The sequence below is a fragment of the Diaporthe amygdali genome, assembly GCF_026229845.1.
Source record: "Diaporthe amygdali strain CAA958 chromosome Unknown NODE_2_length_3802984_cov_64_841326, whole genome shotgun sequence".
NCBI lineage: Eukaryota > Fungi > Ascomycota > Sordariomycetes > Diaporthales > Diaporthaceae > Diaporthe > Diaporthe amygdali.
This window is the reverse complement of record NW_026517022.1, coordinates 3,685,861-3,712,568: the sequence shown is the minus strand read 5'-3', so window position 1 is coordinate 3,712,568 and position 26,708 is coordinate 3,685,861. Positions and strand designations below refer to the sequence as shown.

The window sequence follows — 26,708 nt, the reverse complement described above, 5'->3', positions numbered from 1 at the left end:
AGGCATGACTCTGCTGCGTCCATGGGCTTCGGAGGCGTCCGCAACGATTTGCGCTGCATCCCAGTCGTGATAAAAAATCAACACATTTCCGCATAGAGGTTCAAAAAACACAGGGGAAAAAAAGAATCCGAGCTTATGAGACGCGACGACCTATGGAGCGTCACAAGTGGCATTGGAGGAAAAGTGTTTTTTTTCACTTAGCTTTAATTGAAAGGCTTGCTGATCATATGTCTGTCGAGCTTCACCCCACCATAAAATCACGCCACTTTTTAGAGCACATGCAGCAGAGTAGCGTGTCATGAAAGACTGGTGAACCGAGCTGTTCTTGGCCCTCAACGGCCCCTTTTTATTTTCTGTCCATTACACGCCGATGGGACTCCACCGCCGACTCTGGGGAAGGATGATCATTGGAGATAAATTCGCATGGCTTTTGGGCGTGCTGTGCCTTGCTGCAGCGCCTTTGGTTCTGGACCATCCTCAGGACCTCGGTGAAGACAGGGCAAGGATGCAGGAATTGGCCTGATTGACTCCGTTCACCCGGGATCGCCATGTGGAGGGCACTCCCTATCATTGATATATCACATCTGCCACTTCGCACGGCAGGTTTAAACGAGGGAAAGAATAAGAGAAAGAGCTCGGCTGCGATCTGCATAGAAGCTGCGCAGAGGGAGCGAGTCTGAATGCACGTATTGGCAAATGGACACGGCGAAGGATTGGATTGCGGTGCTGCTGATCGTCCTGGCAGTGCTGGGTTATCTGGGCTCGAGCTGGGGTGGCTTACACATACTTAGGTACTCTGGTGCAGGCCAAGGTGAAGCTGCAAGCGCCGTCGCGTCTCGGCCCATGAGCGCCCATTGTCGCTCGCTGCCGGACGCTCCAGCTCCTGACTCTCCTGATTTCTCGACCAAACCGGGAGTCTTCGGGTGCGATCGAGGCATCGCGGACGCGATTATCAACAGCTCGATTCGTGATGGAGTCGCGCAAGGGAGATGTGTCAAGCGAGCAGAAGGGTGCAGCGAGCTGGCAGGTTGATAGACTACCATGTCGCTGTGCCTTGGTTCTTGTGGTATTGCTTCTGGATTGCGACGCCATCGTCGATGCAGCACTGATTCATTCGGAGACATGATTGCAGGCCGGCCTTGCGTGGAGCTTTCGCAGCCGTCCCAGGCCGGGACTGCTCCACCTGGCAGCTGCAGTCTGGCCCTTAGCGACCGTTCCAATGCGACTCAACGGGGCCAGCCGCTGTCTGGGCTGACGATCAAGCAGTGACACGCGCTTCTAGGCTCGGAAGTCGCCACAGTAGATCTGTGCGAGAGGTTGATGCCTGCTAAAGATGACAAGCCCCCGAGGTCCAGTATGGCCAGTATGGGCGAAGGGCAGACGGCCAGACAGGCCAGACAGGCCAGACTACGCAGAGCAGTACGAGAGTGTGAGATGTCAGATTCCCAGCAGAGGTACTCCTTAACACGGCATAGCACTCGCCGGAGCGTGGCATCGCCCAGGCTTGGTGTCAGCCTGTCAACGTACAACCAGTTCCTTCGCTGTCTCTCTCTCTCTGCTCCTTGTGTTGCACAGGTACTCAGGTACCGCGACAGCTTCCAGTCATATTTGCGCATGGGGAACGCAGGAATCTCATGCAAAATCGAGGCACAGGAAGGGAATGGTGCCGTGGGTTCTGGGCAGCTTGGGCTGAGTCCGCGCTCGGCCTTTACTGGGGCGCGTGGCCACAGGGCCAGTGCCCCCCCATGATTTTCGCTCGTATGATGCCGGACCGAAAATCGAAAGTTCGCAGCTCCACATGTCGCACAGCAGATCCAGCCCGCGACCCCTGCCCTCTAACGGTGCAGGGCACAGCAGTACGAGCATGTCAAGGGACGTGGCTGTTTTTTCTCCCATTCTCGCCGAAAGAGCCCGAGGCAAGATGGTATGCAACGGAGAATCCGCGATTCCAGGTCGGGTATATCTATTGGGATGCTTCTGCTCACGGTTATTGCAACCCGCGGCTTGTAGCCTCATCATCCCACCGCTGTACCTCAGTATCACCATCTCACAAGCAAACACCACCCAGAACAACATCACGCCTTTTGTCTTGCTAGAGACATTGATCACCCAACATCCTACAATCTAACCATCCGACATCGACACACCCACCCCTGCTGCCTTCATCCTGTGGCTTGAGCCAGCACAAGTCGCGAGAAATCACCCACCCAGAACGGAATCAGTACATATCCATAGCAGTTTTGCATCACCACCTGGGCATATACCCTCCGGGTCGACCAATCAAATGGATAATTTCGATATATCGGACCTAGCAGGTGTCAGCCAACAATCCTTGCTGTTCGGCACGTACCCTCAACCCCAGCCTTCCACCATCAAACGACAACAGGTCAGTTCTGGCTCCCAAGCCCGGGCCAGTGTGGTCCACTTTGCCCTCTTTCGCTCTACCCCTCCCTGATCAAGCCCATTCCTCGCTTGAATTATACCTCGATGGTCTGCTGTTGCTGGCATCAGCGGACCTTCGACGCATGCTTTGTATTGCTGTTTCGGACCCGCAGACCCACACGGGATTGTCAACCCATCCCATCCGCTGCTGTTGGAACTCAACCTCTCTCTGCTATATCATACCCCCTCATCACACTCGTTTCAGTCCTGCATTCCGTATAAGTCAATACGACCAGCTCTTCTAACATCTTGCCCCATCACATAGAACACCCAGCCAAGCCTTAACCTCCCCCTCTATAACTCAATAGAGGATTGGAGTGCTGCTGAACTCACCACGGACTCGGCGCCGTCCCCGGGATCCGCATCCCCGGTCTCGCCCATATTTCCCGGCTTTGCCTCCTCCTTCACCACCGGCGACGAGTGGACCTCATGGGACAAGCTTGAGCAGTCTCCCGACTCTGATTTCTTCCTCAAGAACGAGCTCCTTGACAGCCCAGACCTGTCGTCCATCCCTGTCATGAGCCCGGCCCTAAATCCCATGGATGCCTCGAACCCGGGACTGGACGACGTTGTGCAATTTGGTAGTGAAGGTGTCAACGACACAAGGCCCCTGTTCCAGTCACCACAAATGAACCTCCCCATGCCTTCACGACAGCCCTCCGCAGGCCCTACTCAGGGACCCAGCACAGGCCTTCCTACTCCCCCAGAGCCTACACAAGCAAGCCAACAAAGGCGATATCCTGCTCGCGCAAACCTCAAGAGGAAGTCCTCATCAGACGATGATGCATCTTCACCATCATCACCTCGATCATCCTGTTCGCCACCGCCGCCCCAGCGTCGTCATACCGCACCGTCCACCAAAGAAGAGTCGCCCTCCACCATTGCCTCCAAGCCTGCCCTTGGTCCCAAGAAAACAGCACACAACATGATCGAGAAGCGATACCGTACCAACCTGAATGACAAGATTGCTGCCCTGCGTGACAGTGTCCCAGCTCTACGGGTAATGGTACACAGGCTGGAACACGCAGACGACGAAGTCAACAACTCCACAAACATAATGGACGAGATCAAGGCCGAGGCAGGGCTGGACATCGAGGACGACCTTGGCGGTGTAACGCCTGCGCATAAGCTGAACAAGGCCACGATCTTGAGCAAGGCCACCGAATACATTGCCCACCTAGAGAGGAAGAATCGGTCTTTGGCCAAGGAGAACTCGGCTTTGAGAAATAGGGTCGAGGGTTTCGAAATGTTGGTTATGTCGTCCAGGGGCGGGCACTCACAGCGACCCATGTGGCAATAGAGGAGGGAACGCACAAAATCTATAACGCAACATTGATGAACATCTCATTTACAAGAAAGGGGGCAGGCGTTCAAGACTCAGGGTTGGGTTCTTCAGGACAGGTATGGAAAGTGCGGAGCTACATAGGCGTCTTCTGGGCCGGGGACAAACAGCACAAAGGGCAAGACGTGCTTGAGCAAAAGAAGCTGTCGAGCATTTGCATTGCGAAGTGGGTTCAACCATATAATCATCGATTTTAGCATTCACATTGCGATGTGTTGCTGCGTATATACTCTTGATCAAACATATATTGGCTGTTGTCCAATCACATCATCTGAAGTTTCAAGACTGTCCTGTGCCGCTTGAATACCATTACTGTTATTGATTCTGCGTGATGCTGACATTTTAATTTCGTTCAATCCCTCCAGCGCCTCATTCGTGACAAGTCTGCCTTGTGAAAGAACCGCTTCTGAGCAAATGCATTAAGCACAACAACTTTGTGACACATAGCTTATAGTTTTGACTTACGCAAGTCACAGGTGAGACTTCTTCATATCGCGCAACTATCTTTCTGATCTTATTTCATTGAGCCGTTTTGCTCCCTACCACCATTGAAACGTGTAGAGGTCCGGAAAAAGGAGCAGTACTGGCCGCGGCTTTTCAGCTAGCACAAGGCCAAGGGACGGGTTCAATGAGGATGTTGCCCCAAACATAGCCATATACAGGGAAATGTATGGGATTTATTAGGCACCACGAGCTGGAAATCCGCTCTACCCAGTTTGTTGAAGAAGCGTTCGGGGACTGGCGATGATTCAAATATTAAGCACATGTCCTTCTTCCTCCTTTGAGTACTTGATCTTGTCCGCCACGTGAACTGAGCGGGCAATTATGCCACGTACCCGACGCCGCTATCATCCTCAAAGTATATATACTCTGCTCGCCGACCGCGAGCCGCTGTACGCCTCTATGTATGAAGGTATATAGCAGATTAACACGCAAAATGTCGTCGCCCAACCATTGGGGGGGGGGGGGGCTTGGATGGACAAGAAATAGATGATAAACCCAGGGCAGCTTTCACGCTTCTTCGGTCCTATATCACAAACTATATTATAAAACTACAGCTTTATATCTCCCCTCCTCTATCACGCCTCTCAGCAATGATCATTAGGGCCGAGGTAGGGGCTCATTACGGGAAGGTATTCACATAAGTAGTTTTAATTGAACATCTATCAGGTTTGCCATCGGACTGGTGTCCCACCTGTCACTTTCGGGTCTTGTTCGAAACACATTGATGAGGCATTCCCAAAAATTGGCGATTATTGGATGAGTTTGAACGACTTTGGGATGACATTGTGACGTGTAGAGGCGCCACAGGACATAAGTCTCAGCCAAGCCCGCTAACCCTTGACCAACGTTGTGCCAGACTTGCAGAGGCAAACAGGCACGGATTTGGCTAGGAAAACTATCACAGGCATGCGATTCGTCCACCATCTTTCCGTGGGAGATCAAGAGAAACATATATCCGCGAATCTTCTTGGACAGTCCCAGGATCACGGGCCACTGGGGCGGTGCTGAAGTGTTAGGACTGGCGCTCGGACGGCGTCGTGGAGGGCATATAAAGCTGCTTGATCTGCCTCTTGGCTATGGGGAGCTAAGGTGCTTGGCCATCCTTCTAAGAGCCGTGTTGCCCTCCTGTGGCGTGCGCTCGAATTCCCCCAGGACCGTTTGTGTCATGGCAATTGGCAGCGTGCACAGACGGGTAACTAGCAACAGGGCGAAGCCAGGACAGCTCCAAGGCTCCAAGAATCACTTCAAACCAGAGAGAATGCCGGATAATAGCAAGTCCTCCAGGCTTGAGATTTGAGTGAGCTAAGCCCTACTCGGCTTCGAGTGATCACCTGCGGTTCAAGCCAAGATTGTGATGTTTGACGCCTTGTCGATGATCAGCAGGAGATCCGGCTTGGAGTGTCCAGAGATGCCCAGGGGCTGGAGAGATTGATGCGCAGAGGAGGATATTGTGGCTTGGTTCGTTGGCATCTAAACTTCAACACCGGCATCCGACAGAATGGTGTGCCGCAACCTCGCTGGACAGCGTGAAGACTCGATCTGATCAATTTAGGCCCCTTCACAGTGGTTTGACTGGGCGGCGTGATGATGGAAGACCGCAGCCAGGTTGCACAGAGACCGCCATTTCATATCACGTCGGCGTCGTGATGCTGCAAGTCATGCCGGCTATAAAGCCACCCGCGCTCCCGCACTGGCTTCAATGATGACTTTGATGCCATCATCAGGAGCATCTTCAGACTTTCAGCATCAGCATCAGCACCAGTATCACTGCAAGCAGCCGGACCTGCAATTTTTGTTCTTTTCTTTTCTTACCTTTCCGTTTCCCGGGCCACAAGTCTGCTTGTAATTAATACTATTTTTCCTGTCCGTCCAGTACGTCCAACACCTAAGTTAAGCCAACATCATGCCGTCCAAGACTCTGACCGTCGCTGTACTCCTCTCCCTCCTCTCGCCCCTTGTGGCCGGCCACGCCGCCATCACTGCCGCGACCGGCGATGCAGGTGGCCAAGGAATGGCGCTGGGCATTGACAGCGCAACTCCTCGTGACGGTACCCGCCGGAACCCATTCCAGCAGGATGCCACACGCTTCAAGGGCGCCGCTGCCGATACGGTGGGCGAGACGCTCGCCGGAGGGGACAATGACGTCGAGGCCGGGACGACTGCCATCATGGGAGAGACGGGCGAGGCGTTGCCACAGGTCACCCAGGGTGGTGCGGTCCAGATGACGCTCCACCAAGTGAATGGCGACGGCGGCGGACCTTACAGCTGTGCCATCAATAATGACGCTACCGCGGCGGTATGTAAAACCCCACACCGAACATATTGTGATGCTGCAGGGGCTGACTAGGCTGTATTGATGTTAGACATGGTCAACTATTAAAGTCACAGACATGCCGCCAGGGGAGAATTCTCGTAGCCGAGACACCCAGACAACCGACCAGGCCTTGACCGCGGCGATCCCGGCCAACCAGGCCTGCACGGGCAGCGTGGCCGGCCAGGACAATGTCTGTCTCGTGCGGTGCATGAACGACGCCAATGCTGGCCCATTCGGCGGCGTCGTTCCCGTCCAGATGGTCGCAGCCGCGACGGCTGGCAACGCCACTGCTGGAGCTGCCACACCGGCAGCCGCCAAGGCCGAGGCGAGGCGCAGCTTCGCCAGATACGTTGCCTCCAGGGAGAAGGAGCTCCAAAAGCTTAAGAAGCGGACGTACTGAACTGCTTTCGGTGCGATACTGCCTTGTAGTGAACGGAGGGAGGGGTTTGAAGATGCAGGGTGGTGACGCTGGCGTGATCACGTTGATGATACACGGCTCTGCGACGACCTGACCACACAGCTAGACTGTTTCTTTCCTTGACAGGCGCGGAGTTGGGGTGCATGGAAGGAAGTTGTACACATATATGAATGAATGAAATTGAATTTTGGAGAAAAACCTTCCCGCGAGATCTAAACGGTGAACAATGCACAATGGCAACAGAGCGGCGAGCCCGTGAAGCAGCAACTGGGTATCAAAAGCGAAGGAAAACAAGGAACCGGAACAGAGAACCAACCTAACCTTGCAACGCCTTTCCTGGTATGTTTGAAAAATGGAAAACAGCTTTTCTCTCTTTCGAACAGGAGGAACGACACATGTAGCACACAAAGAATGTGAGAAGACAGTCCACAACCCGTCTCACCGACGGCCACGATAGCCTGAGTGTCCCGTCCACCATGTCGAGTATGTACTGCAGTCTCTCTCGGTGCTGATGCCGAGTTGGTCGGCAACGTTGACGTAGCCATCAGCATTGGGTGCTCCGGACGTGATGATGTTCTTGAGTTTCATGTCGTTATCGGTTTCCCAAGCGGACCGGCAGTATGGGCAAGGTACCCCACTTGTACCAGTACCGTTACCCGTTTTCTTAGTGGCCGCCCACATCTCGAAGCACTGTCGATGCTGTGATGGTTACTGTCAGCAAAATTCGATTTCCCGGGTTCTGTTGAGTGTGTCCGGAGGCACATACGATGTTCTGGCCACATGCGGCCCTGCACCAGACCAGTGGCTCCTTTCCATCTCCACTTTGCATCTCCTCGAAACAAATGGGACAGTCACCGTCTACAGGTTTGCGGTTTTTGTCCTTGTCTGGGCCGGCGCCAGATTCGTCGGCGGGCGCGGGCGCATTCGCGAAAATGTCGCGGAGTTCGGTGCTGAGGAGAGCGAGCTGGAAGACGAGGGCGTAGGGTGCCCGGAGGACAGACTTCAAGGCCCAGACTATGTGTTTACACTGGTTCCCGGCGCTCGCATGGGGGCAGCTGCAGGTGGGCTGTTTCTGAATATGGACACGGTAGACATTGCCCGTGGATCCAGTCAGCTCGAACAGCTCTTCGGGGCAGTCGGGTGTGCCGCAGCGAGTTCTCGAGAGCAGGAAGAATCTCTGGGAAGTGGCGCGCTCGTAGACTGCGTGGAACGATGATGGGGCGGAGGGACGAAATCTGAGCGAGGATCTTGGTGTCAGAAGCAGAGAAGAGCAGATGGCAGCGAGTAGTACGTGAAACTGCGTTGGAGGGGCAGGGCTGACCTTCGAAGTCGCTTCTCAGCGGCAGGGGCAGCAATGCTGGCTTTCTTTGGCTTCTTTGGCTTCTTGGCATTTCTCACAACTCTATCCGAAGCTTCATCGTCGTCCTCATCTCGTAAAAGCGCAGCAGGAGACACGTTGGTGGGGAAGGGGGCAGCAGTGTGTCTGCGCTTGCGCTTGCGGTCGCTGGAGCCAGGCGGAGGGTCATCGTATGTGCCCTGATTGGGCTGGACACCCATGCTGGCTATGTTCGAGGTTATCTGCGGATGGACAGGTGAGAAAAAGGAGGATTGAAGTGGCCAAAGGGGGGTTCAGACCTTCTTGTGGGAGAGCGCCTGTTCAGTAGATGATGCTTTGACCAGAGGCAGGTGGCGATTGCGTATGGGTATGGCGAACGGTGGTGCCGAGGCCTGGAGGTGCTTATCGGTCTTATCGATCTCATCGCCTTATCTTATCACTCCACGCCATAATCTGTGACCCTGTCGCTGGCGGAGGGTTAGGGGAGAAGAAGCTGTGGGGTAGGAGACCTGCTCCGCCAAACAGCCCTACAGTGGGAGCAAATGTTTACCATAGCATCGTGTCATTCTATCTGCCTCACCCAACGTGCACAACTAAAAATCGTGTGTTGGCAGCATGGATTTGAGACAACGAGCCGTCATTTGTCCAACATGGCTTCCGATTGATTCCATCAGTCTTCTCTCAGTCCCCCGACCTCTCTATCAGTCCCAATGTTCTGGCAAGGGTCAGTGAAAAGCCTGGCAAGGTTGTGGCGATCGACAATGTGACAAAACGATATCTTGGTTCGTTTGGACCCTGAGCTGATCTGAAGGAAACTAAACTGATGGTGGCCGGCAGTAATCAGTCAGGCAGGCAAGCAGCAAGCTGGCACACCGGCAGATGGGCGGAATACGGTCATGAAAGGAGTTGAATTGGACCCTTGAATACAAACATGCAAGCATACCTGGGCATATGCGCATCTGCATGATGGCGGCAGGTCGGGCAGCTCTGCCAGATCTGCCAGGTCAAGCCACACACTCTCCCACGCTGGACCAGGGCCAGACCAGGGGACCAGGTCGCCAGCCTGCTTGCAACGTTCGTTCCCGTCTGCGCCCGACGCGGTCGATATTTTAGACTGAGTCGGTGCCAGTCACCGACACAGTCAGACAAAACATGGGTACAGTAGCATCGTACCTGGCGATGACGCACTTCTGCATGCCCTTGGAGCTCCATCATTGGCTACCACGGCCCCGTTTTGTGCGTCCCCCTGTCTCTAATCCCCGTCTATGGGATGAGGCCAACCATGCTCGCGTCTCTCGAATGCTCCCTCTCTCCTGTTTGCTCAGGAAAACTTGTTCTCGGCCAACCAAGGCCAAGTTGTTCCGCCCGTCATGATACAGTGCCTTATTGTACAACCACCAGACGACGTAATCGACGCTCGACAGGGAAGGGCACTAGGATATCTGGGCCAGCACACACCACCACACCACACTCAGTTAAGACATTTCGCTGCCGCGCATGGCCTCACCCTAGCAAAAGTCGCCCTTTTTGGTCCATCCTGCCCGGATCGACCTTTGGAATGCACCCCTAGAGTCACCTCAGTGACGCCAGCTTTCCACCGCCATCCTTGGAACTGGAAAACACCCCTGGTGCTGTACGAGCTCTTGACTAGGTTAGCACAAGTGTGTCTAGGCCGGTTTGTGTGTGTGCGTGTGTGTGTGTGTGCATGGTCAACAGCAGAATGCAGCCCGCTTGTGGCTGAATCCAGTGATCCACCACTCGGGCTGCTGAATATATATCTAGCATTCAAAGGCCGTTGTTCGGTGAAGCCATCACCCCACGAGGTGCTCCGTCATCGTCCTGCTTTTCTGCTAGGCATCTCAGTCAAGTCTTCATACTTCCGTTTTGTTTCGTTTGTTTGGCTACCCAAGGTGGTCTACATCACTACATCGCGGTAAAAACCGCCAAGAACTCTATTCACTCACCTGCCACATTGCCGCCGTCAGGATGAAGTTCTCCGTCGGCTTACCGCTCATCTTCTCCATGGCGGCCTTCGCGCTCGCTCTGGTGGCCCTGCTCGCAGGCAAAGACCCGGGCATGTTGGAGGAGTACCACATTGTACTCTTCAACACATCCACTCTTGGCCACGACTTCATCTCCGAACTGGTCGGCGGTGACGACAATACTTCCTCTGCATCGGCCACAGCGACTCCCACGCCCACGTCTACTTCTGACGGCGGTGGATTAGGGGGTTGGTTCAGCTCCATCAAGGCGTCCGCAACGGCCATTGCCGGTTCCCTCGAGAGCGAGGCCGCCAGCATCCTGGACGACATTGGCAATGATGTTGCCGACAAGCTAGCTGACGAGCTGGGCATCGAGCAGTTCTACAGCCTGCATGTGATGAACATGTGCGAGGGCAACTATGCCCCGAATGCCACTGCCAGCAATGCCTGGCAAAACGTGACTAACTGCACCACTCCCATGGATTTCTGTAAGCTCTTCTGCCCCTCGACACGCGGTAGGTGTGTAGTCTGACGAGTGATTGCTAATCAATACTGCAAGCATACATGAACATCTCCGCCATGCTCGACAAGGAGCTTTCAGTCGGGCCCTTCAACATAAGTCTGTCCGACTTGGGCATTACGGAAGACCTGCAAGACCAGCTGAATAACCTCCCGAAGCTGTTCGAAGCCCTTGCGATCATGTATATCCTGGGTGTTGCATTCTCAGGTCTCGCCATACTCACAGCAGCGGCCGCACTTTTCATTATTCCCTCGGGAGGTCGGAAAATCCCTCTTTTGAACTTCCTCATCGCCGCTCTGGCAATGTTGTTCCTGCTGGTCGGCAGCCTCTTGACGACTGTTGGCGGAAAGAAGGCCAAGGACGAAATCCAAAAGAGGGGTGGCGAGGACATCGGCCTCGACATGGAACTAGGCACCAAGTTCCAGGCCCTCAGCTGGGCTGCCTTTGCGCTCATGGCACTCGCCACCTTCTATTGGATCTATGAGACAGGCGCCGTCCACCGAAGCCGCAGGAGGACGGGGGCTGGTAGCTTTGGGCGTAGGCGGGCCAAGGACGAGAAATACTCCATGGACTCGCACCACAACGGCCGTCATTGAACGAAACGTTAGAAGATTCGGGTCAGCAACATCTGATGATCGATGGAATGCATGATTTTCTGCCAGAGCGCCCCAGAATTTGGGGCAAGCCAGAGTAGGAAGGACCGGTGCCTTGCCTATATCCCAGTCTGATCCACCATATAAAATTGTCCAAAATGTTCCGGTATTGTGTTTCATTCTCTTTTGTATAGCGAATACCACTTGCTTTCCTATGCATGTGGTCTTCATCCCACATCTAGACGCAGAATGTCAAATCAAACTAGCCTTTCTCGCTTTGTCTTCTTTACCTGACTGTGAAATCTTCGCATCCATCCAAGCACGTCCTGCCAAATGATGCCTTCACTTGCCTGCGCTTTCCCCGCTCAATTCAGTAATGCTTGGCGATAATTGCTCATGAAGCTCTCGTCTAATCTACGCAGCCTTGCTTTGGTAGAGACTGAAATGTTTGTTATTCACTACCTCATTATCTCAGGTGTTGTAACATTTTAAGTGCAAGACCACCCGAAATTAAGGATCAACACAATTTAATTAAGCCTTCGCCTTTGCAAGCCTCTCTTTCGTCCTGGCCACATTCTCATCCTCGTTGAAAATCCCCGTCACGCTTGGCGAAGCAGTTACTGCTTCGGACCACTTGTAAAAATTGGGCGTTCTCTCCTGCAGATCTTTCACAATACTGGAGGGGAGGAGGGCATGCTTTTTTTTTTTTTGGCACGTTAGCAAATCAACAAACGTTGAAGCACCGCGCGCCCTGGATCACTTGCTCACCTTGGCATAGACCTTGAGTCGCAAAACAAATGGGCCGGTGAGCACCTAATTAACGAGGGCACTGTCAGCCAAGCTTTCCGGTGAACGCTCACCGCGGGTGCCAACTCACCTCAGCCAAAGTCAGCTTCTTGCTCCCTCCAAAGAAAGGCGCAGCATCCTTAAGCAGCGGGTCGATCTCCTTAGCGATGCCCTTGACGAGCTCCTCGGCGTTCTCGGCCGCCTCATCGGCCGTCTGGGCGAACAGTGTTTTGAACCAGAAGGCATTGACCTTTGTGAACCATGCATCGACGAAGAACGCGATGCGGGCCCTAGTCAATGGGCCATTGGGGTCGGATGAGGCCGGAACGAGGTGGGATGGATATGCATCAGCGAGAAACTGAGCGACGACGGCGGACTCGGTGATGATTTCGCCGTTATATGACAGAGAGGGGACAAGGCCACGCGGGTTCACCTTGAGGTACTCTGGGCTGCGTGGAGTATCGAGGTCGATGATTTCCTCCTCGAAGGGGACCCCAAGTTCGGCGAGGGTGATATGGGCACGATGAGCCCCTGTGTTTCACAAATTACTAAGTCAGAATGTCACGATATCGAAGGCCGATTGGCGCTCCAGCGTAACGTAAGTTGTGAAACACAAATGTGACCTACATGGGCATCTGTGGTTGGTATAAAGCTTGATTGCTGCACTCTTGGACGCCATGGTGATGTTGTTAGCGCTTGCTGTCAAATTTCGGAGATTGGCAATGATTTAAATTCTCTTGAGACCTGTGGCATAAATCGACTCTCGGACGGTCAAGCTTGCAAACAGTCTTTGGGAGATGGAGGAGTGCACATGGATATATACTAATTATCTCATAAATCGTACACGTAGGTTTGATTATGAAACATTGCATTTGTAATCATGTTCTCCTCACAACCGTCGGAGACTGCGAATGGAGTTGCTTAAGCCCCTCCCGGAATGCAGCAGATGCGGATTGCATCATCTGCACCAGAGTAGCATGATTGCTCGCGGGCGAATCCTACTTCGTGCATAGTCTGACATTGGGCTCACGAAGACGCGCTTGTTGAAGTCTAAAGCATAACAAATACGCTGGAAATGAAACGGTGAGTGTGCAGCTCGCAAATTACCTCATAAGTTGCCTAGCAAGGCACAATCGCGCCCGCAAAGAGGAAACATAGTCCCTGTAGTACAATATGTCTGCTCACAAGGAAAAGAACCCATATGGCAGTTCTTCGAAATGGCCCACTCCGGGGCTGTTTGTATGGTGGCCCGCTATCCGGAAGCAAATGGATGGTGCCCGCTTGGCCCCACAGCTACTGCTGAAATAGGCTCAATTTATCTTAATTTCGAATATATGCAAATGTTGGGAGGCATCATGTGGTCACCACAGGTCAGTGACAGCATTTTAACGTACTTAGTCAAGTAATCTGTGTGCCGACTTCAGTGGATATCTAGGGATCTCCCGTGGCGTCTGCTTCGCTCGGCATGTTCATTCGCCCCGATGCCCGATCATATTCTACATAGTTCCCGATCAGCCGCGATTTGGTACTTCCCGCTTTGCTGGCTGGCGAGCATTGCGTGCAAAAACAGCTCACCTCGGCCCGGTCTCCTGCAACGGGCCTGCTCCTGGCATGTTTTACGGTTGGATTGAATGCAGGCCAAGCGAAACTTTCGTGGCGGATCCGCAGAGCCTCAATCTCATAGGTCTTTGAAAGCATCTTGGCACGACAGTGAGACCACGCCGTCGGTACTTCGCCAACACGTGCGCCTTAACATCGTCGCCAGTCTCCAATACTGGACAAAACGGCCCAAGCCCGACTTCGGGCTACCAGCTCGCCAAATACACTGTTTAGTATGTGGCAGCTATGCGAGGACAGGAGAGGCATGCCGCAATTCCATCCCATCCGTGAGATCGAGGGTATTTTCCAACATATATAACGGATGAATTTTGGTGCCCAAGGGACGAGGTCGAGTCAAGCTTGATTTGCATATTCTGGAACATCTGACATCTCTCAGGTAAGCGTGGCCTATCAGGCTATGACAGGAAGATGCTTTGATCGAGTTGGACCGGTGCAATGCAGAGTCCGCTGGAACCCTTACTGGAATTCTTACTGGTGTTACACGTAGTATGAATCCACTCAGTCTCCATTCCGTATTTCCACGGTAGTCGCTCCAGTCCGTAAGGGTCCGGATTTACGCAGGATGACCAGGGCCTGGTGTTAAATGGCCTCTCAACACAGCGAGACGGGCCCCAATTTTTGGCCTCGGATACCCACCTCGGAGTATGCCAATAGGCCGACCTGAATAAGACAAATAAAATACCCACAACATGGTTGTATATAACGAGAAGATGGCGCTGGATGTGATCTCACAAATGCCACTATAGTTCTTAGTATAATATCGCAACACCACATCCAAAAAACCCTTGAAGTTTTTGTAAATGAGCCTCCACAATGCCATCCTCAGAACACGTCACAAATCGCGGCCTCTGGATCGAGTCCTTCTCACAGCCTCTCCGAATTGTGCCCCTTCCATTCCCATCAGCAACTACCGGTTCAGTCGTCACGCAGATACTCGCATCTCCTATCCCGTCCTGCGCACAGCTCGTTCACAATGGCACTATCAAACTGCCAAATTTCCCGCTGCCCTGTGTACCCAATCCGAACGCCATCGGACGAGTTCACGCCGTTGGCAATGACGCCGTGCGCGTAAAGCCGGGTGATCTGGTCTATATCGACTCTACAGTTCGCGGGCGCGACGACCCAAATGTGATGATCATGTCTGGGCATATCGGCGGCCAGCTCGTTGCTGGGAAGAAGCTGATCCAAGGCGAGTGGCGAGATGGTACCCTGCAACAGTACCACAAGTCGCCTTTAGAGAATGTCTACCCGCTCAATGAAGAACGCTTGTGTGTCGAGCTCGGCTATTCGACAAGCATGCTAGCGGCCATCCCGTTCTATGCGGTCGCTGCTGGTGCGATTTTGGAGGCAGCCGATGTCAAAGTCGCGGAGACAGTCGTCATTGGACCATCAGGGGGCGCCTTTGGCGGACTCGCAGTTGAAATTGCTCTGGCAATTGGTGCCAATGTCATCGCTCTCGGCCGAAGCGGTGCAAAACTTGAGGCGATGAAAACCAAGCTGGGGAGTCCGCCTCAGCTAAAATGCGTTGTTATGACAGGTGACATCGAGGCCGACATTGCCGCCATTCTGCAACAGACACCGAATAGCGCAGGGGCCGAAGTCTATAATGATTGGACCCCCGCAGAGCTGAAAGGTCCTGCGCCTTATCTTTCGGCGGCTGTACAAGTCTTGAAGCGGGAGGGTCGGGTTGTCCTCAGCGGCGGCTCAAGTGCGGACCTCCCTGTGCCCTACGTCTTTGTCGGGATGCAGGATATTCAGATTAAGGGGAAATGGATGTGCAGCAAGAAGACCATTGAACAGGTTATTCGGATGATCGAGCAAGGTCGGCTTAGGATCGGGTTTGAAAGCGGATCCGAGTTGGCCGAGTTCACCCTGAACCAGCATGAGAAGGCGACGGAGCATGCCAGGAAACATGGTGGGTGGAGGAACTATACTGTCTTTGTGCCCAACCAAGGTTAATACAACAAGACTTCCGTTCTCTCTATTCGATTGCTAGATTCATCGTCGCACATGGCGTATGTTGTAGATTCCACAATCCCAAGATGCGACGTCGTCGGCAGAAAGCGAAAAATAATTGTCAATTACTACTCGAGCCAACAAGGATTTCAAGTGAAATTTCATGTCAGTCTCATTATTGTGTGCGGCGGAAACGATTGAATGAGACCGGCTGCATGAGGCACGTATAATGTATACGTTCTCCCAGATCAACCTCAATTCGTAGAAATTGTCTCGTAGTTCCCATCGTCATCCACCGTGGTCTGAAGCCCAAACAAAGGGGGCTGCTCTCCTTCGTCAGCATTGTATACCAGGTATCTACACGGTAAGGTAACGACTCATACTCTACAGCAAGAATGTTTCGTGCACTGATTAACATTTCTCGACTACTTTGAGGTGACAGATCATGGCTCTTGGTTATAACGTCTAAATCGCCTTTTTCCTTCCTTGCATGCTTGGGTAGCATCGATCTTAGCCACTGACCCAAAGTGCTTTTCGTCTACCCATTCCTATCAGGTGGTACGACCTGCAGTTGCACTCCTGGTGATTTGTCTTCACGTACGGATGTAAGAGGGAATACATCGTCGATCTCGTTTATCTCGAGATCTTGCCATTGCTTACGTTCGATTCTCGCGGGGCACAGGAACTCAGACCTGCCAATGCCACTTCGACCATGAGCTTTCATACTTCGACGCTACTAAACCCATACAGGTCAGATTGATCCGGCACCTTCATTTAGCGTTCTAACAAAGGGCTTCGATCCTCAAAGTTTCTTCGGTTCAGCCTTGACCATCCCAAGTTCATTGAAGTGTTCACCTGCAACAAACCCATTGCTCTCGTACAATCTCCGCCCAGGCGGATCTGCGAACAGACTGATGTAGGGGGTCCCATCTTCGGGACCGTTCTCCTTGATATATGCCAGCAAATGCTTCAAAATAAAGCTCCCAAGCCCCTTTCTCTGGTGAACGGGCAGAGTAGCCATATCTGCAATATGAAAGTACCATCCCCCGTCGCCGATGATTCGACCCATGGCTACAGCTCGAAGTTGGCCGTTGTTCTCGTCTTGACAAGTGATGTGGCAGCCATACCAGCTGCCAGATGCCACGCAGGCAGCTTGTGCCTCGGTGACGGGAGTGAGGCCGGCTGACTTGCGGAGGTTGCGATACTCCGTGATGGAAGGGACACCCCGCTCCAGGTGATAGCCGCTTGGGAGCTCTGCTATGCCCGATGGATGAGACATATTGAGACTTTTTGAAATCCTCTTGACTGACTCTCGAGTTGTTTTAGTGTTGGCCTGAAGTCTGAAGGGGCAGTAAGGTATCAATGATGTTTGTAGTTGTATTATCCTTCACACGTCTACCGCCTATCTATGGGTTCGAGGAGAAATTACACACGAAGTAGGTGATGGACCGGATCAAAGAATGGAAGAGAAGAAGTCACATCAGCGGGATTCAGTCCTTTAGAAGACATCCGCACGTCAGTATATAGCTTGATCATGGGCGCTGTTCGGTTGTCGTACCGTAAGCAGCCCATCATGCGTGCAGGCCGATGCCGGTTCGGCGCTCGGCCGAAACGAGGTGTGCGCGTGCACTGACGGCTTACATCGGTGCTCGTTCCCGCAGCGGCGTTCGGAATACGATCATGCGGTTGGGATTGTTAACAGCCTACCACTTTAGCCTGGCTAATTTCAACTTGTAAACCATCAGGTTGACGCGCCCTTGGATTGCATCCGCCGCTTGTGTCCGTGTTACTTGCCAATGCTGGCATAAAGAGGGCCGCAGAGCGCACGTGTGACACCTAAAGTCTTATTCTCAGAGCCAAAGATCAAGCTTACGGTGCACTGCCCCAGCTTACAGATACATCCCAAATCCATACACGTTCATGCCTGTTTCGTCTCCTGTTGTGCCGAACCAGCCACGGAAATGCCACCTACAACCTGTACCTCTCTCCACATCCCCCCACGCAGGTTCAACAGCTCGCCTCCTCTACACCCACAGCTTCGATTGTTCAATCCACAAGCCACGTCCATACACATGGAAAATACGTAGTCCAGAGAGTGGGCACCCCCGATGCGCCTGGCTTACCCATGTCTTCGTAGAGGTGGCACCTACAACCAAACAGGGAGAATCAAGGCACAACCCGTCCGGCCACCCCATGCAGCCGCCTCTTGCAGCCGCCGCTGAGTCCATTCCCTATCATTCAGTCTTCGTGAGATGCTCTGCGGCAGCCTTGATACCCTGAGTGAACTCGTTGACCTGATCCTTGACCCCATCCACCGTGACGTTGGGGTCGAACTTGAAGTAGCGGCTGCCCTTCGCGAAGCCCACAAGACGTTCGTATGCCCACTCGCCGATGGCCAGGTAAATAGAGACGGCCTTGGCGCCAGTGGCGTTCTGGATCTGGTTTGTTTGGAAGGTCAAGCCGCTTCCGCGTCGAAGACCGGCTAGGAGGGTCGAGGTGATGACCACCAGGAAGAGCGTGTTTGGGATCAGTCCGACCATGGTTGCTGGACAAGGGTGCTAATGTGATGCTTTGAAAGGTACAAGGACAATGTGTAATCTAGATTGGCCCAAAGAAGTGTGAAACTGGTGAAAAGTTCTTCTTCTAGTGCTCAAGGATGAGTTTGTCGGGAAGGATGTAGCCAGCAGGAGCTTCAAGCTTTGTTGACACGTCAAGGATTTTTGAGCACAGCCATCAAGATAAAGTGGAGCCGGGCTGTGCTGCAGCAGGTGGATGTCTTGAGGTGCTTGTAGTCTGGGTTCGAGCGGGGTATCGAAGTGGCTCGAGTCCATTTCAATACCGTCAAAGCTCCAGTTGAACAACAAGAGTTCGAAATGTTTATACATTGGTACGTCTGAGCATGTACCCAATGTACCCAAACTGTAGACTACAAGTTGACCTAGCCGCCTGCATTAAGGTTGCTGGTGTAGTCCGGGTGGAGACCGTCACTAGTTTGGTCTAGATAGTCTATATGCTGCGCACTGTCACAACGAATAAGACCGCCCGCAAGGGCCAGGGGTTACTTACTGCACAGACATACGTTCTTGGAGGAGCGAGACCCTTGAATATCTAAGCAATAAGTAGTCTACATACACAGCTTCACCATAATTAGGTACCTAGGATTACGTTCTACGTCTTGCAAGGCAAACCTTCCAATTCTTCGCGACGAATGTTCTCTGTCTTCCGGTAGCACTGACAAAAGACATTGCGTTTTCTCCATGTTCGGGTGCTGCTGTTGTTCAATGCCACTTCTGTCTCGTCTGGGGTTTTGTCAGCAGCTTATATCACTTGTGCAAGGTAAATGGATCGTCGGACTCTGGATGACTGTTACTTCGTCACTATTGTTGTTCCTCTTGTTAGCTGAATAGTGCTCCTGCCTAATTATTCCTTACAATTAACCCGTACACGATTTCATTGACTTACACCCAGTCCTCACACACGTTGATACTATCTGATAGCACGAAACAGACTGCGAAAGAGCTATTGTATGTCTCCTTCAGGGAGAAGCATTCTCCCAATGATTTGCACAGACTGAGACATTGCCTCGAGGCATACTGCCTGGTTCCGGAAAAGGTCCGCTCGACTGGCTCATTTGATGTCCAGGCCTCTGTTGCGAGCCAGGGCTAACTCCTGGCGACTGTAAAAATGGCCGAGTCAATCCAGTGTTGAATTGATGCAACTTCCAAAAAGTCAAGGTATTTGAAACTGTACCAACCGGCGATAATGCTGGAAAATAAGCATCTCGGCAGACTAGGCCTTCAGAAATCCTGCACCTTAAAGACAGAAGCAGCGACACCAAATAAAAAGGTTTACTCAGTTATGAGGATACGTCTTTGTTGAAAGTGGCATGGTTATAATTCCCAGCACTCCCTCTTGAAGTAGAACGGTGGCAATCACTGAGCGCTTCAGCACCTCATTTGAATTGAAAGGTCAATCATGATACCAACGTGGGTGCATTGATACTGATTGAGTATTCCTTACCGTTGGCCGATGGTATAGTTCAGGCTCAGCTGATTCTCGCCAGGGTCACAGCCTGACAGCATTTACATACACTATGCCAGATAGGAGTCAGGGAGGTGATTGATGGGGTAAAGTCTCACACCAATTGATCACAAAATTCAGCATTGTCGTTCATAATGAACGACAAAGAAAATATATTCACACGAAAAGAAAATATATATCTGTAGTTGACAATGCAGGCGCTTCGTCAGTCGGTCAATTGAAACTTAACCCAGGTTTCGCTCGATGCTCCTTGTCCTACTGTTGAGTGTTGGTGGGCGAGTTTCAAACACCATACAAAAAGCAAACAGCGCACAATTCACTTCTCGTGTCAGCGAATAAGACGGGGCACTGAATGACTCGATTGGGAGTTAAGCACTGCGTTTGATAAGGAAGCGGTGAAGGGGCAAATTACGCCACTATCCGCTTGACCAAAACGGACGAAAATTTTCTTTAGTCTCGGGCTTTGAGACCAGCGTCGTTCCGTGCGATCAAGCAAGCCTCACTACGTCAACCCGTGTTCATCCAACCCAACATTCAGGCCCACGCGACAACACCATGCAATAACATCAGTGACAAAAATCGAGGCGCAGTCCTGTCCCCTGCCTCAAACCACGTGTTGAAGCTAGATCTAGTGAGAACTTCGAGTCACACCGTGCCTGGATCTGGCCGGAGCTGACGACATCAAACCCGGAAGCATGGTCAACCTTTCGGAAGTGCCACGGTCAGATCTCTTCAGCATCAGGGAAGTCCCGGGCGCTGGAAGAGGAGTCTTTGCGACACGGGATATCGCAAATGGGACGGAGGTGCACGTCGCTAACGATCTGTCGGCACATGTTCTCTTCAGGGAATATCGCAATGAAGTGTGCTGGCAATGTTTTCTGTACGACCGTGGCAGAAAACTCCCTGTCCGTGACCCGGATCACGGCCTGTCATTCTGTTCCGAGGATTGCCAAACGGAATGGAAAGGCCGGTATAGTCCGGGTTGCTTGCAGGCATGGCGCGAACTGGAGATGCAGGTTAAAAAGTCGGGCACGAACTCAGACGAGTTTGCGGCCGCCGTGGCCCCGACAAGGTCAGAAGTCGAGACCAAATGGAGCATGGCCGAACTGTCCGTGAAACGGATCCGCGGTGCTCCTAGTCAGCGTCACTCGAAGCAGGAGCTGTCGAGGTTGTTGGCAGCATCGATAAAACAAGGTCGGTTCTCAGCAGACGTCGTATCGTTCCAGATCAACGCCACCCTGGCCCAACACATCGACCCGGGGCAATGGGAGGCCATCCTGGCGCTGGAAGGGGAGGCTCACCCGTACAGATCGACTGTGGACCTGGAGCGACACATCGCATCATACTACTTCCTGGCGCTTGTCCTCCCGGACGAGCTAGCCCGGATCGCCAGCGCAGAGATGCTGAGCACGATCAAGAGGCAGGAGGTGCGGAACAGCTTTGGTATACGCTCGCTGGACGACGAGGGAAGCGAGTTCTTCGGCTGGGGGGTGTGGCCGTCTGCGAGCTACTTCAACCACAACTGCGACCCCAACACGGACAAGGAGCGAGTTGGGAGGGCCTGGGTGTTCAGGGCCAAGAAGGACATTGCTGCAGGCGAGGAGATCTGCATCTCGTACTTGGGCAAGGACATGAGCATTCTGCAGGAGGAACGCAATGCGCTGCTGAAGAAGACGTGGGGTTTCGACTGTATCTGCCAGCGCTGCAAAGGCGACGACAAGTAGACACAAGGATACCTGTGATCCTCTCTAGGTAGGGTCCCTGAATTCCACCATTGGAAGATAGTATGTATCTGTACCTACAGGCCAAATTCGCTCTATGCGCCAATGCTCCACGTGGCACGTGACTCTGTCATTCACTTCTCATTCACCGTTATTTCCCTCTGTCCTCCTTCTCCCTCTTCCTGCACTCTCCACGTCGGTCCCTTCAAGATAGGTAGGATGAGCAGAAGACTAGCGAAGGCCCAAACAAGCCCCATCAACGTATGCGCCCACCCAGTCCCTACTGCCTCTATCAAAGGCAAGACGAACGCCGATGCAGCAGCACCGAACATGCACTTGGCCAGATTCGTCGCTGCGGCGACGCTCGAGACCGTCGTCTTGTGTCTTGGGTAGACATCCATGGCCAGGGTGGTCATGACGTTCACAGTCCCAGTGTTGGAGAAGCCTATCACCACCAGCAGCGCAAGAGGACCCGCCAGGTGCACGCCTCGGTGCAGGACCCACCCGTAGGCCAGCACCGCCGCGCTGGCTGCCCACGCCATCGGCAAGGCGATCTGCAGCCGTGCCTTCTCGATGGGGAAGCTGCCAAGCTTCAGCTGCCGTGTGTAGGTGACAGGGAACTCGTGCTCTGCAGCGAGGCGGCGGTAGTTCCAGTCGACTAGGCGGCTGAGCACCGCGGCCGAGAGCATGGCCCCCACGCCTATCGGGATGTAGCTAAGCCCGACCTGCAGCTCGTTCAGGCCGTAGATTTCCACGAGTAGCGCCTGCAGTCCCGAGATGACGAAGTTGAATGCTGCATAGGCGAGCCCGGTGTAGAAGAGGATGAAGCCCGTGTGCTTGTCAAAGAGAAGGAGTAGTGACCTCAAGGGATTAGACAACTTCGTACCTCTCGATACCGCGGCTTTTGGCTCTTCGGGCTGCTGTTGACTATATTTCTTTTCCCCTACAGCTCGGGTAGCGAGTTGCCATGCCGGAACATTCCACGGCTGGGGAGTCTGGGACCCGTTGCCCACAATCTGACGTGAGGTTTCCGGGTAGAACAACAGTATCACGACAAGTACAGCCCCAGCGACGATGATTAGGAACACGAACACCGATCGCCAGCCGAGATATTGTGTGAGCACGCCACCTAGGACCGGTGCCACTGCCGGGCCCAAGAAGGTGGCAGTGTACCCGATGGAGTAGTATTTGCCCCGTTCTGCCGTCGTCGACACGTCCGCGATAACGGACGTGCCTAACAGGACCATGGCACTGCTGCCGGTGCTCTGGAGACATCGCAGGATCAGGAGTCCCGCATAGCTCCTCTGAAGCACCAACCCGATGTTTGCTGCCAGGTATACGAGCAGGCACAAGATGTACACCGGGCGTCGGCCCTGGGACTCCGTGAGACTGCTCATAAACGAGGGGGCAATGCCTTGAAAGATCTTCCCGATGTTTCAGTCTCAATATTTCTTGAAAGTATTGCTGATTTGGAATAACATACTATGTAGGTCGTGATGCTCCAATTCATACTATTTGGAGAGGCACCCAGATCCTCGCCCATGGCAGCCATAGCAGGTAGGTACACATACGCTGAGGCTGGTGATATGAAAGCCGCCACGCTGGCCACCAGGACGATGGCAAGTTTCTGGTTGGGAGTGAAGATGCTATAGACATCTTGATTGCCGGTCTCGGTGTGCGTGGACCGCTGCATGCCTACTCAGCCACCAAAAAAAATTAGAACTCTAGAGCTTCTGGAAACGCTGGGTGTAATTGCCGCACCTTGGCTGGGTCTTCTCTCAGGCGACAGATTGTGATCGCTACTGTCCTTCATTCACAGCACAAAGCCCGGGGTGCATGGGGGTTCTGAATGTGTGAGAAGACCCAAGATGTTGTACGTAACTTGTATATAACAACGATAAGACAGTTGAGAAAAAGTGGACGACATTTCTACTCATTGACTGCATCAGCCATGATCCGCCTCTCGACTTAGCTTTTGGCAAAAATTGTACGTGTGATACTCAGATATCATAAAAGTGTATATAAATGTGGACACCCCAGCCACCGAAAAAGAGATGATATGCATAAGAAAGAGTATACATGATGGCCGGTAGCGGGCGATGGACTATTCAAAAGCCTTAAAATAATTATATATACAATATGATTTGAAATTGTTGTTTTCGAGGAACGACTCTACGTATCATTTGACATAAAGTGCAAAATAGGCTAATTTCAAAAATTTCAAAATTGATAGTAATATTATTAAATCAAAAAGAATTATATTTATATAAAATCAATTCGTGGTATTACTATTGATATATACATTTAAACAGGAATTTGACTAACATTTCTAATGATATACAGGAGCGACCTCGAGTTTGCATGTATTGACCAGGTCTCGGCATGAGGTGCCGATGAGATGCATTCCAAGTTGGAGTTGACTTTCTTAGCAAGCGGTGCTTCTTCCAAATCGAGAAGAGATAGGTGACGTGGTCCTGAACAATATCTTGAGTCAAGTTGGACTAGGATGTGCAACCCTGTCACGGTGTGCGAATATCCAATGTACCTTGCTACGGTGAGGCTCACTTCCTAGTCAAAAAAGAGTTCATTATCTCGCATACTACCCATGAACCATTGTGGGGAGCTCCAAACCTTGAGTGTTACATGGAGTAGACAGCAGCAAGGCCATGACTTCCATATCCGAGAATCACCGTCTACTCGGTGCCTCCGTGCTGACACAAGAGTAGAGTAGACTCTCAGGTGCTCATATTTGCTGGAGACAGCAATCGATAACGCAATCAAGCAGTAGTGAAGCAACTTTCATTGACGTGTATCGCGACGCTGAGATGGCTTCAAGCAGTGCCCGTGATAGAGATGGTCTTCCACCTTGGGACCAGCTTATCATTGACATTAAAGATTATGTCTTTCACTATAGAATAACCAATCCTACGGCATGGAGACGATCTCGTGAAGTCCTCCTTGACACTATTGGATGTGCCGTCTTGGCTGCGAACACCAGCTCTGAGTGTAAGACGCTTCTAGGCCCATTCATACCAGGCACCGAAGTGAGCTATGGTTTCCGCTTGCCGGGGACCTCCTTCGTGCTGGACCCGGTGAAAGGGGCTTGGGATATGGGAACCATGATCCGCTGGTTGGATTTCAGTGACTGCATTGGCGGAGTTGACTGGGGCCACCCTTCCGGTAAGTATTTCAATCCATGAACTCCTTTTCTCAACCTTCAGATACTAATGATCATGCTGGGATCTGCAGACAATCTTGGCGCAATATTGGCTGTGAGCGATTGGATAACCCAGTCGAATATCCCGCGTGGATCGGGTGCACCGCCTTTGACCATCCATACGCTATTGGAGGCGCTCATCAAGGCGACGGAGATCCAGGGGACGTTCAACGTCCAGAACTCCTTTAACAATCTTGGCCTTGACCACACCGCCCTCGTTAAGCTAGCATCAACGGCCGTGGTTTCCTGGCTGTTGGGGCTGAGCGAAGACCAGACATGCGCGGCCATATCCCATGTATTCATGGACGGCGCTCCGCTTCGGGTCTTCCGTGCCGGTACCAACACGATCCCCCGCAAGGCGTGGGCCGCGGGTGATGCGTGCATGCGAGCCGTGCAGATCGCCCTCCTTGTGCGGAACGGACAGCCCGGGGCCCGTACCGTGCTGAGCATGCCGAGATGGGGTTTCTACGAGAACACCTGGCGCGGCAAAACGTTCGAGTTCCCAGCCCCGGAGCCCGGCCACCTTGCCACGTCGGCGGAGTTCCCTTACTCCATTTTCCAGACGTATATTATGGAGCGTGTGGCTCTCAAGCTAGTGCCTTGCGAGGGTCATGCGCTGTTCGCTATCGAGGCCATGCGGGAACAATCACAGCGACTGCGCGACCGCGGGCTGGATCCGGATCGGGACGTGACGAGCATTACGCTCAAGGCCTGTAGGCCCATCGTACTGATTCTCGACAAGCCTGGCGTACTGCAGAACTATGCTGATCGCGACCATTCGATCCAGTACGTGCTGGGGGTGACGCTTCTCAAGGGCGAGCCACCATCGACAGAGGATTATCGAGACGACAGCCCTTGGGCCTCCAGCAAGGCATTGAGAAATGTGGCCAAGAAGATGCAGGTTGTCGAGGACGACGGATTCACTCAGGAGTATCTGTCCAACAGCAGGACTGATCCGAGCCCGCCTGTTGCGAGTGTGACCATTTTTCTGAAGTCGGGTGAAGTGCTAGACGAGGTGGTCGCGCGGGATTGTCCTGGAACTCCTGCGAATTCGAATACGAGTGCAGGAGCCACGAAGAAGTTCAGGGACAACATGAAAGTCAGTGGCTTTAGCAGCGAGAAGATTGGCGGGATTGAAAGACTAGTGATGGATGGAGATAACTTGCCTATCACTGACTTGGTCAACTTGCTCGCCGTCTAAGGCTTAGCGAATCAAAGTTATTCCTATATCAACATCTGACTAGCCTTATAAGAGATTCATTGACCGTAAACGGCTGGGCACGCGAATGCCGACTTGCAATTTGAACAATAGTTAATAAATAAGCCCGTATTCCCGAAGCCGTCATTAAAATTGGGGGGGAAGGCTCAGATTTGATTAGTATTGGCCACGATCTATGCCTTTGGACAGTTATGGCTACACAAATTGGTCATAACCGACAGAGAAGATTCATTGAAGTGACAGCAAAGCAATAATCAATGAAGAAATGACGGTATGCGAGGACACGTTGAAGTAACAATTTGGCCCTAAAAATGGGTGAGCTAACTAGCTAACTTGACCGCACTCGTGGCAAATTTAGATTGCAATTCACATCAAACCTGCTGCGTACGACTTTGACCAGTTCTAAAGATCCTCTTTCTCCGTCTCCTCTTCTGGAAGTAGAGCCTCAGCTCGTCCCACAGCACACGGGTCAAAATAAGGCCTTTCACCGATGCTCATCACGCGGAAGCCTCTACGATCACCGAGGCCTTTACCTATATAGTCTTCCCTTGTATCAAGTTGCCACTGGATCTAGAAAGAACAACAGGCCAGATTATGACTTGGCTAAGGTGAAAAGGGGTGAATGTAAAGTGGCCTTGAGTGAAGGTGGCTTTTCTCGGTTAAACCTGCCTCGAGTATATTCAGAGCGAGCCTGCGT

The 26,708-nt window shown here is 52.6% G+C and overlaps 12 protein-coding genes across 12 annotated transcripts; 7 read left to right on the top strand and 5 right to left on the bottom strand.

Moving 5' to 3' along the window:
* Window positions 1–696: 696 nt before the first annotated feature.
* On the top strand, window positions 697–2,128 carry J7T55_012498 (uncharacterized protein; the record flags this gene model as incomplete). The annotated part of the gene is made up of 4 exons (XM_053137389.1): window positions 697–967; window positions 1,283–1,419; window positions 1,476–1,924; window positions 2,011–2,128. 4 exons carry the CDS (start codon window positions 697–699, stop codon window positions 2,126–2,128), a joined length of 975 nt encoding a protein of 324 aa, XP_053000295.1.
* Window positions 2,129–2,284: 156 nt separating this feature from the next.
* Window positions 2,285–3,742, top strand: J7T55_012497 (serine-rich protein; the record flags this gene model as incomplete). The annotated part of the gene is made up of 2 exons (XM_053137388.1): window positions 2,285–2,386; window positions 2,708–3,742. The coding sequence occupies 2 exons, from the start codon at window positions 2,285–2,287 to the stop codon at window positions 3,740–3,742; spliced, it is 1,137 nt and encodes a 378-aa protein (XP_053000294.1).
* Window positions 3,743–6,191: 2,449 nt separating this feature from the next.
* Window positions 6,192–7,002, top strand: J7T55_012496 (mas3 protein; the record flags this gene model as incomplete). The annotated part of the gene is made up of 2 exons (XM_053137387.1): window positions 6,192–6,584; window positions 6,652–7,002. The coding sequence occupies 2 exons, from the start codon at window positions 6,192–6,194 to the stop codon at window positions 7,000–7,002; spliced, it is 744 nt and encodes a 247-aa protein (XP_053000293.1).
* A 456-nt stretch (window positions 7,003–7,458) lies between these two features.
* J7T55_012495 (SWIM zinc finger protein) lies at window positions 7,459–8,577 on the bottom strand (the record flags this gene model as incomplete). Its single annotated transcript, XM_053137386.1, has 3 exons — window positions 7,459–7,719; window positions 7,787–8,255; window positions 8,342–8,577. 3 exons carry the CDS (start codon window positions 8,575–8,577, stop codon window positions 7,459–7,461), a joined length of 966 nt encoding a protein of 321 aa, XP_053000292.1.
* A 1,765-nt stretch (window positions 8,578–10,342) lies between these two features.
* On the top strand, window positions 10,343–11,454 carry J7T55_012494 (sur7 protein; the record flags this gene model as incomplete). The annotated part of the gene is made up of 2 exons (XM_053137385.1): window positions 10,343–10,826; window positions 10,898–11,454. 2 exons carry the CDS (start codon window positions 10,343–10,345, stop codon window positions 11,452–11,454), a joined length of 1,041 nt encoding a protein of 346 aa, XP_053000291.1.
* A 528-nt stretch (window positions 11,455–11,982) lies between these two features.
* J7T55_012493 (glutathione s-transferase domain-containing protein) lies at window positions 11,983–12,916 on the bottom strand (the record flags this gene model as incomplete). The annotated part of the gene is made up of 4 exons (XM_053137383.1): window positions 11,983–12,147; window positions 12,220–12,264; window positions 12,329–12,768; window positions 12,865–12,916. 4 exons carry the CDS (start codon window positions 12,914–12,916, stop codon window positions 11,983–11,985), a joined length of 702 nt encoding a protein of 233 aa, XP_053000290.1.
* Window positions 12,917–14,670: 1,754 nt separating this feature from the next.
* On the top strand, window positions 14,671–15,816 carry J7T55_012492 (isopropanol dehydrogenase; the record flags this gene model as incomplete). The annotated part of the gene is made up of 1 exon (XM_053137382.1): window positions 14,671–15,816. One exon carries the CDS (start codon window positions 14,671–14,673, stop codon window positions 15,814–15,816), a length of 1,146 nt encoding a protein of 381 aa, XP_053000289.1.
* Window positions 15,817–16,615: 799 nt separating this feature from the next.
* On the bottom strand, window positions 16,616–17,092 carry J7T55_012491 (uncharacterized protein; the record flags this gene model as incomplete). The annotated part of the gene is made up of 1 exon (XM_053137381.1): window positions 16,616–17,092. One exon carries the CDS (start codon window positions 17,090–17,092, stop codon window positions 16,616–16,618), a length of 477 nt encoding a protein of 158 aa, XP_053000288.1.
* A 955-nt stretch (window positions 17,093–18,047) lies between these two features.
* On the bottom strand, window positions 18,048–18,353 carry J7T55_012490 (uncharacterized protein; the record flags this gene model as incomplete). The annotated part of the gene is made up of 1 exon (XM_053137380.1): window positions 18,048–18,353. The coding sequence occupies one exon, from the start codon at window positions 18,351–18,353 to the stop codon at window positions 18,048–18,050; it is 306 nt and encodes a 101-aa protein (XP_053000287.1).
* Window positions 18,354–20,549: 2,196 nt separating this feature from the next.
* On the top strand, window positions 20,550–21,578 carry J7T55_012489 (uncharacterized protein; the record flags this gene model as incomplete). Its single annotated transcript, XM_053137379.1, has 1 exon — window positions 20,550–21,578. One exon carries the CDS (start codon window positions 20,550–20,552, stop codon window positions 21,576–21,578), a length of 1,029 nt encoding a protein of 342 aa, XP_053000286.1.
* Window positions 21,579–21,709: 131 nt separating this feature from the next.
* On the bottom strand, window positions 21,710–23,268 carry J7T55_012488 (uncharacterized protein; the record flags this gene model as incomplete). The annotated part of the gene is made up of 2 exons (XM_053137378.1): window positions 21,710–22,999; window positions 23,059–23,268. The coding sequence occupies 2 exons, from the start codon at window positions 23,266–23,268 to the stop codon at window positions 21,710–21,712; spliced, it is 1,500 nt and encodes a 499-aa protein (XP_053000285.1).
* Window positions 23,269–24,241: 973 nt separating this feature from the next.
* On the top strand, window positions 24,242–25,993 carry J7T55_012487 (uncharacterized protein; the record flags this gene model as incomplete). The annotated part of the gene is made up of 3 exons (XM_053137377.1): window positions 24,242–24,297; window positions 24,361–24,755; window positions 24,825–25,993. The coding sequence occupies 3 exons, from the start codon at window positions 24,242–24,244 to the stop codon at window positions 25,991–25,993; spliced, it is 1,620 nt and encodes a 539-aa protein (XP_053000284.1).
* Window positions 25,994–26,708: the final 715 nt, after the last annotated feature.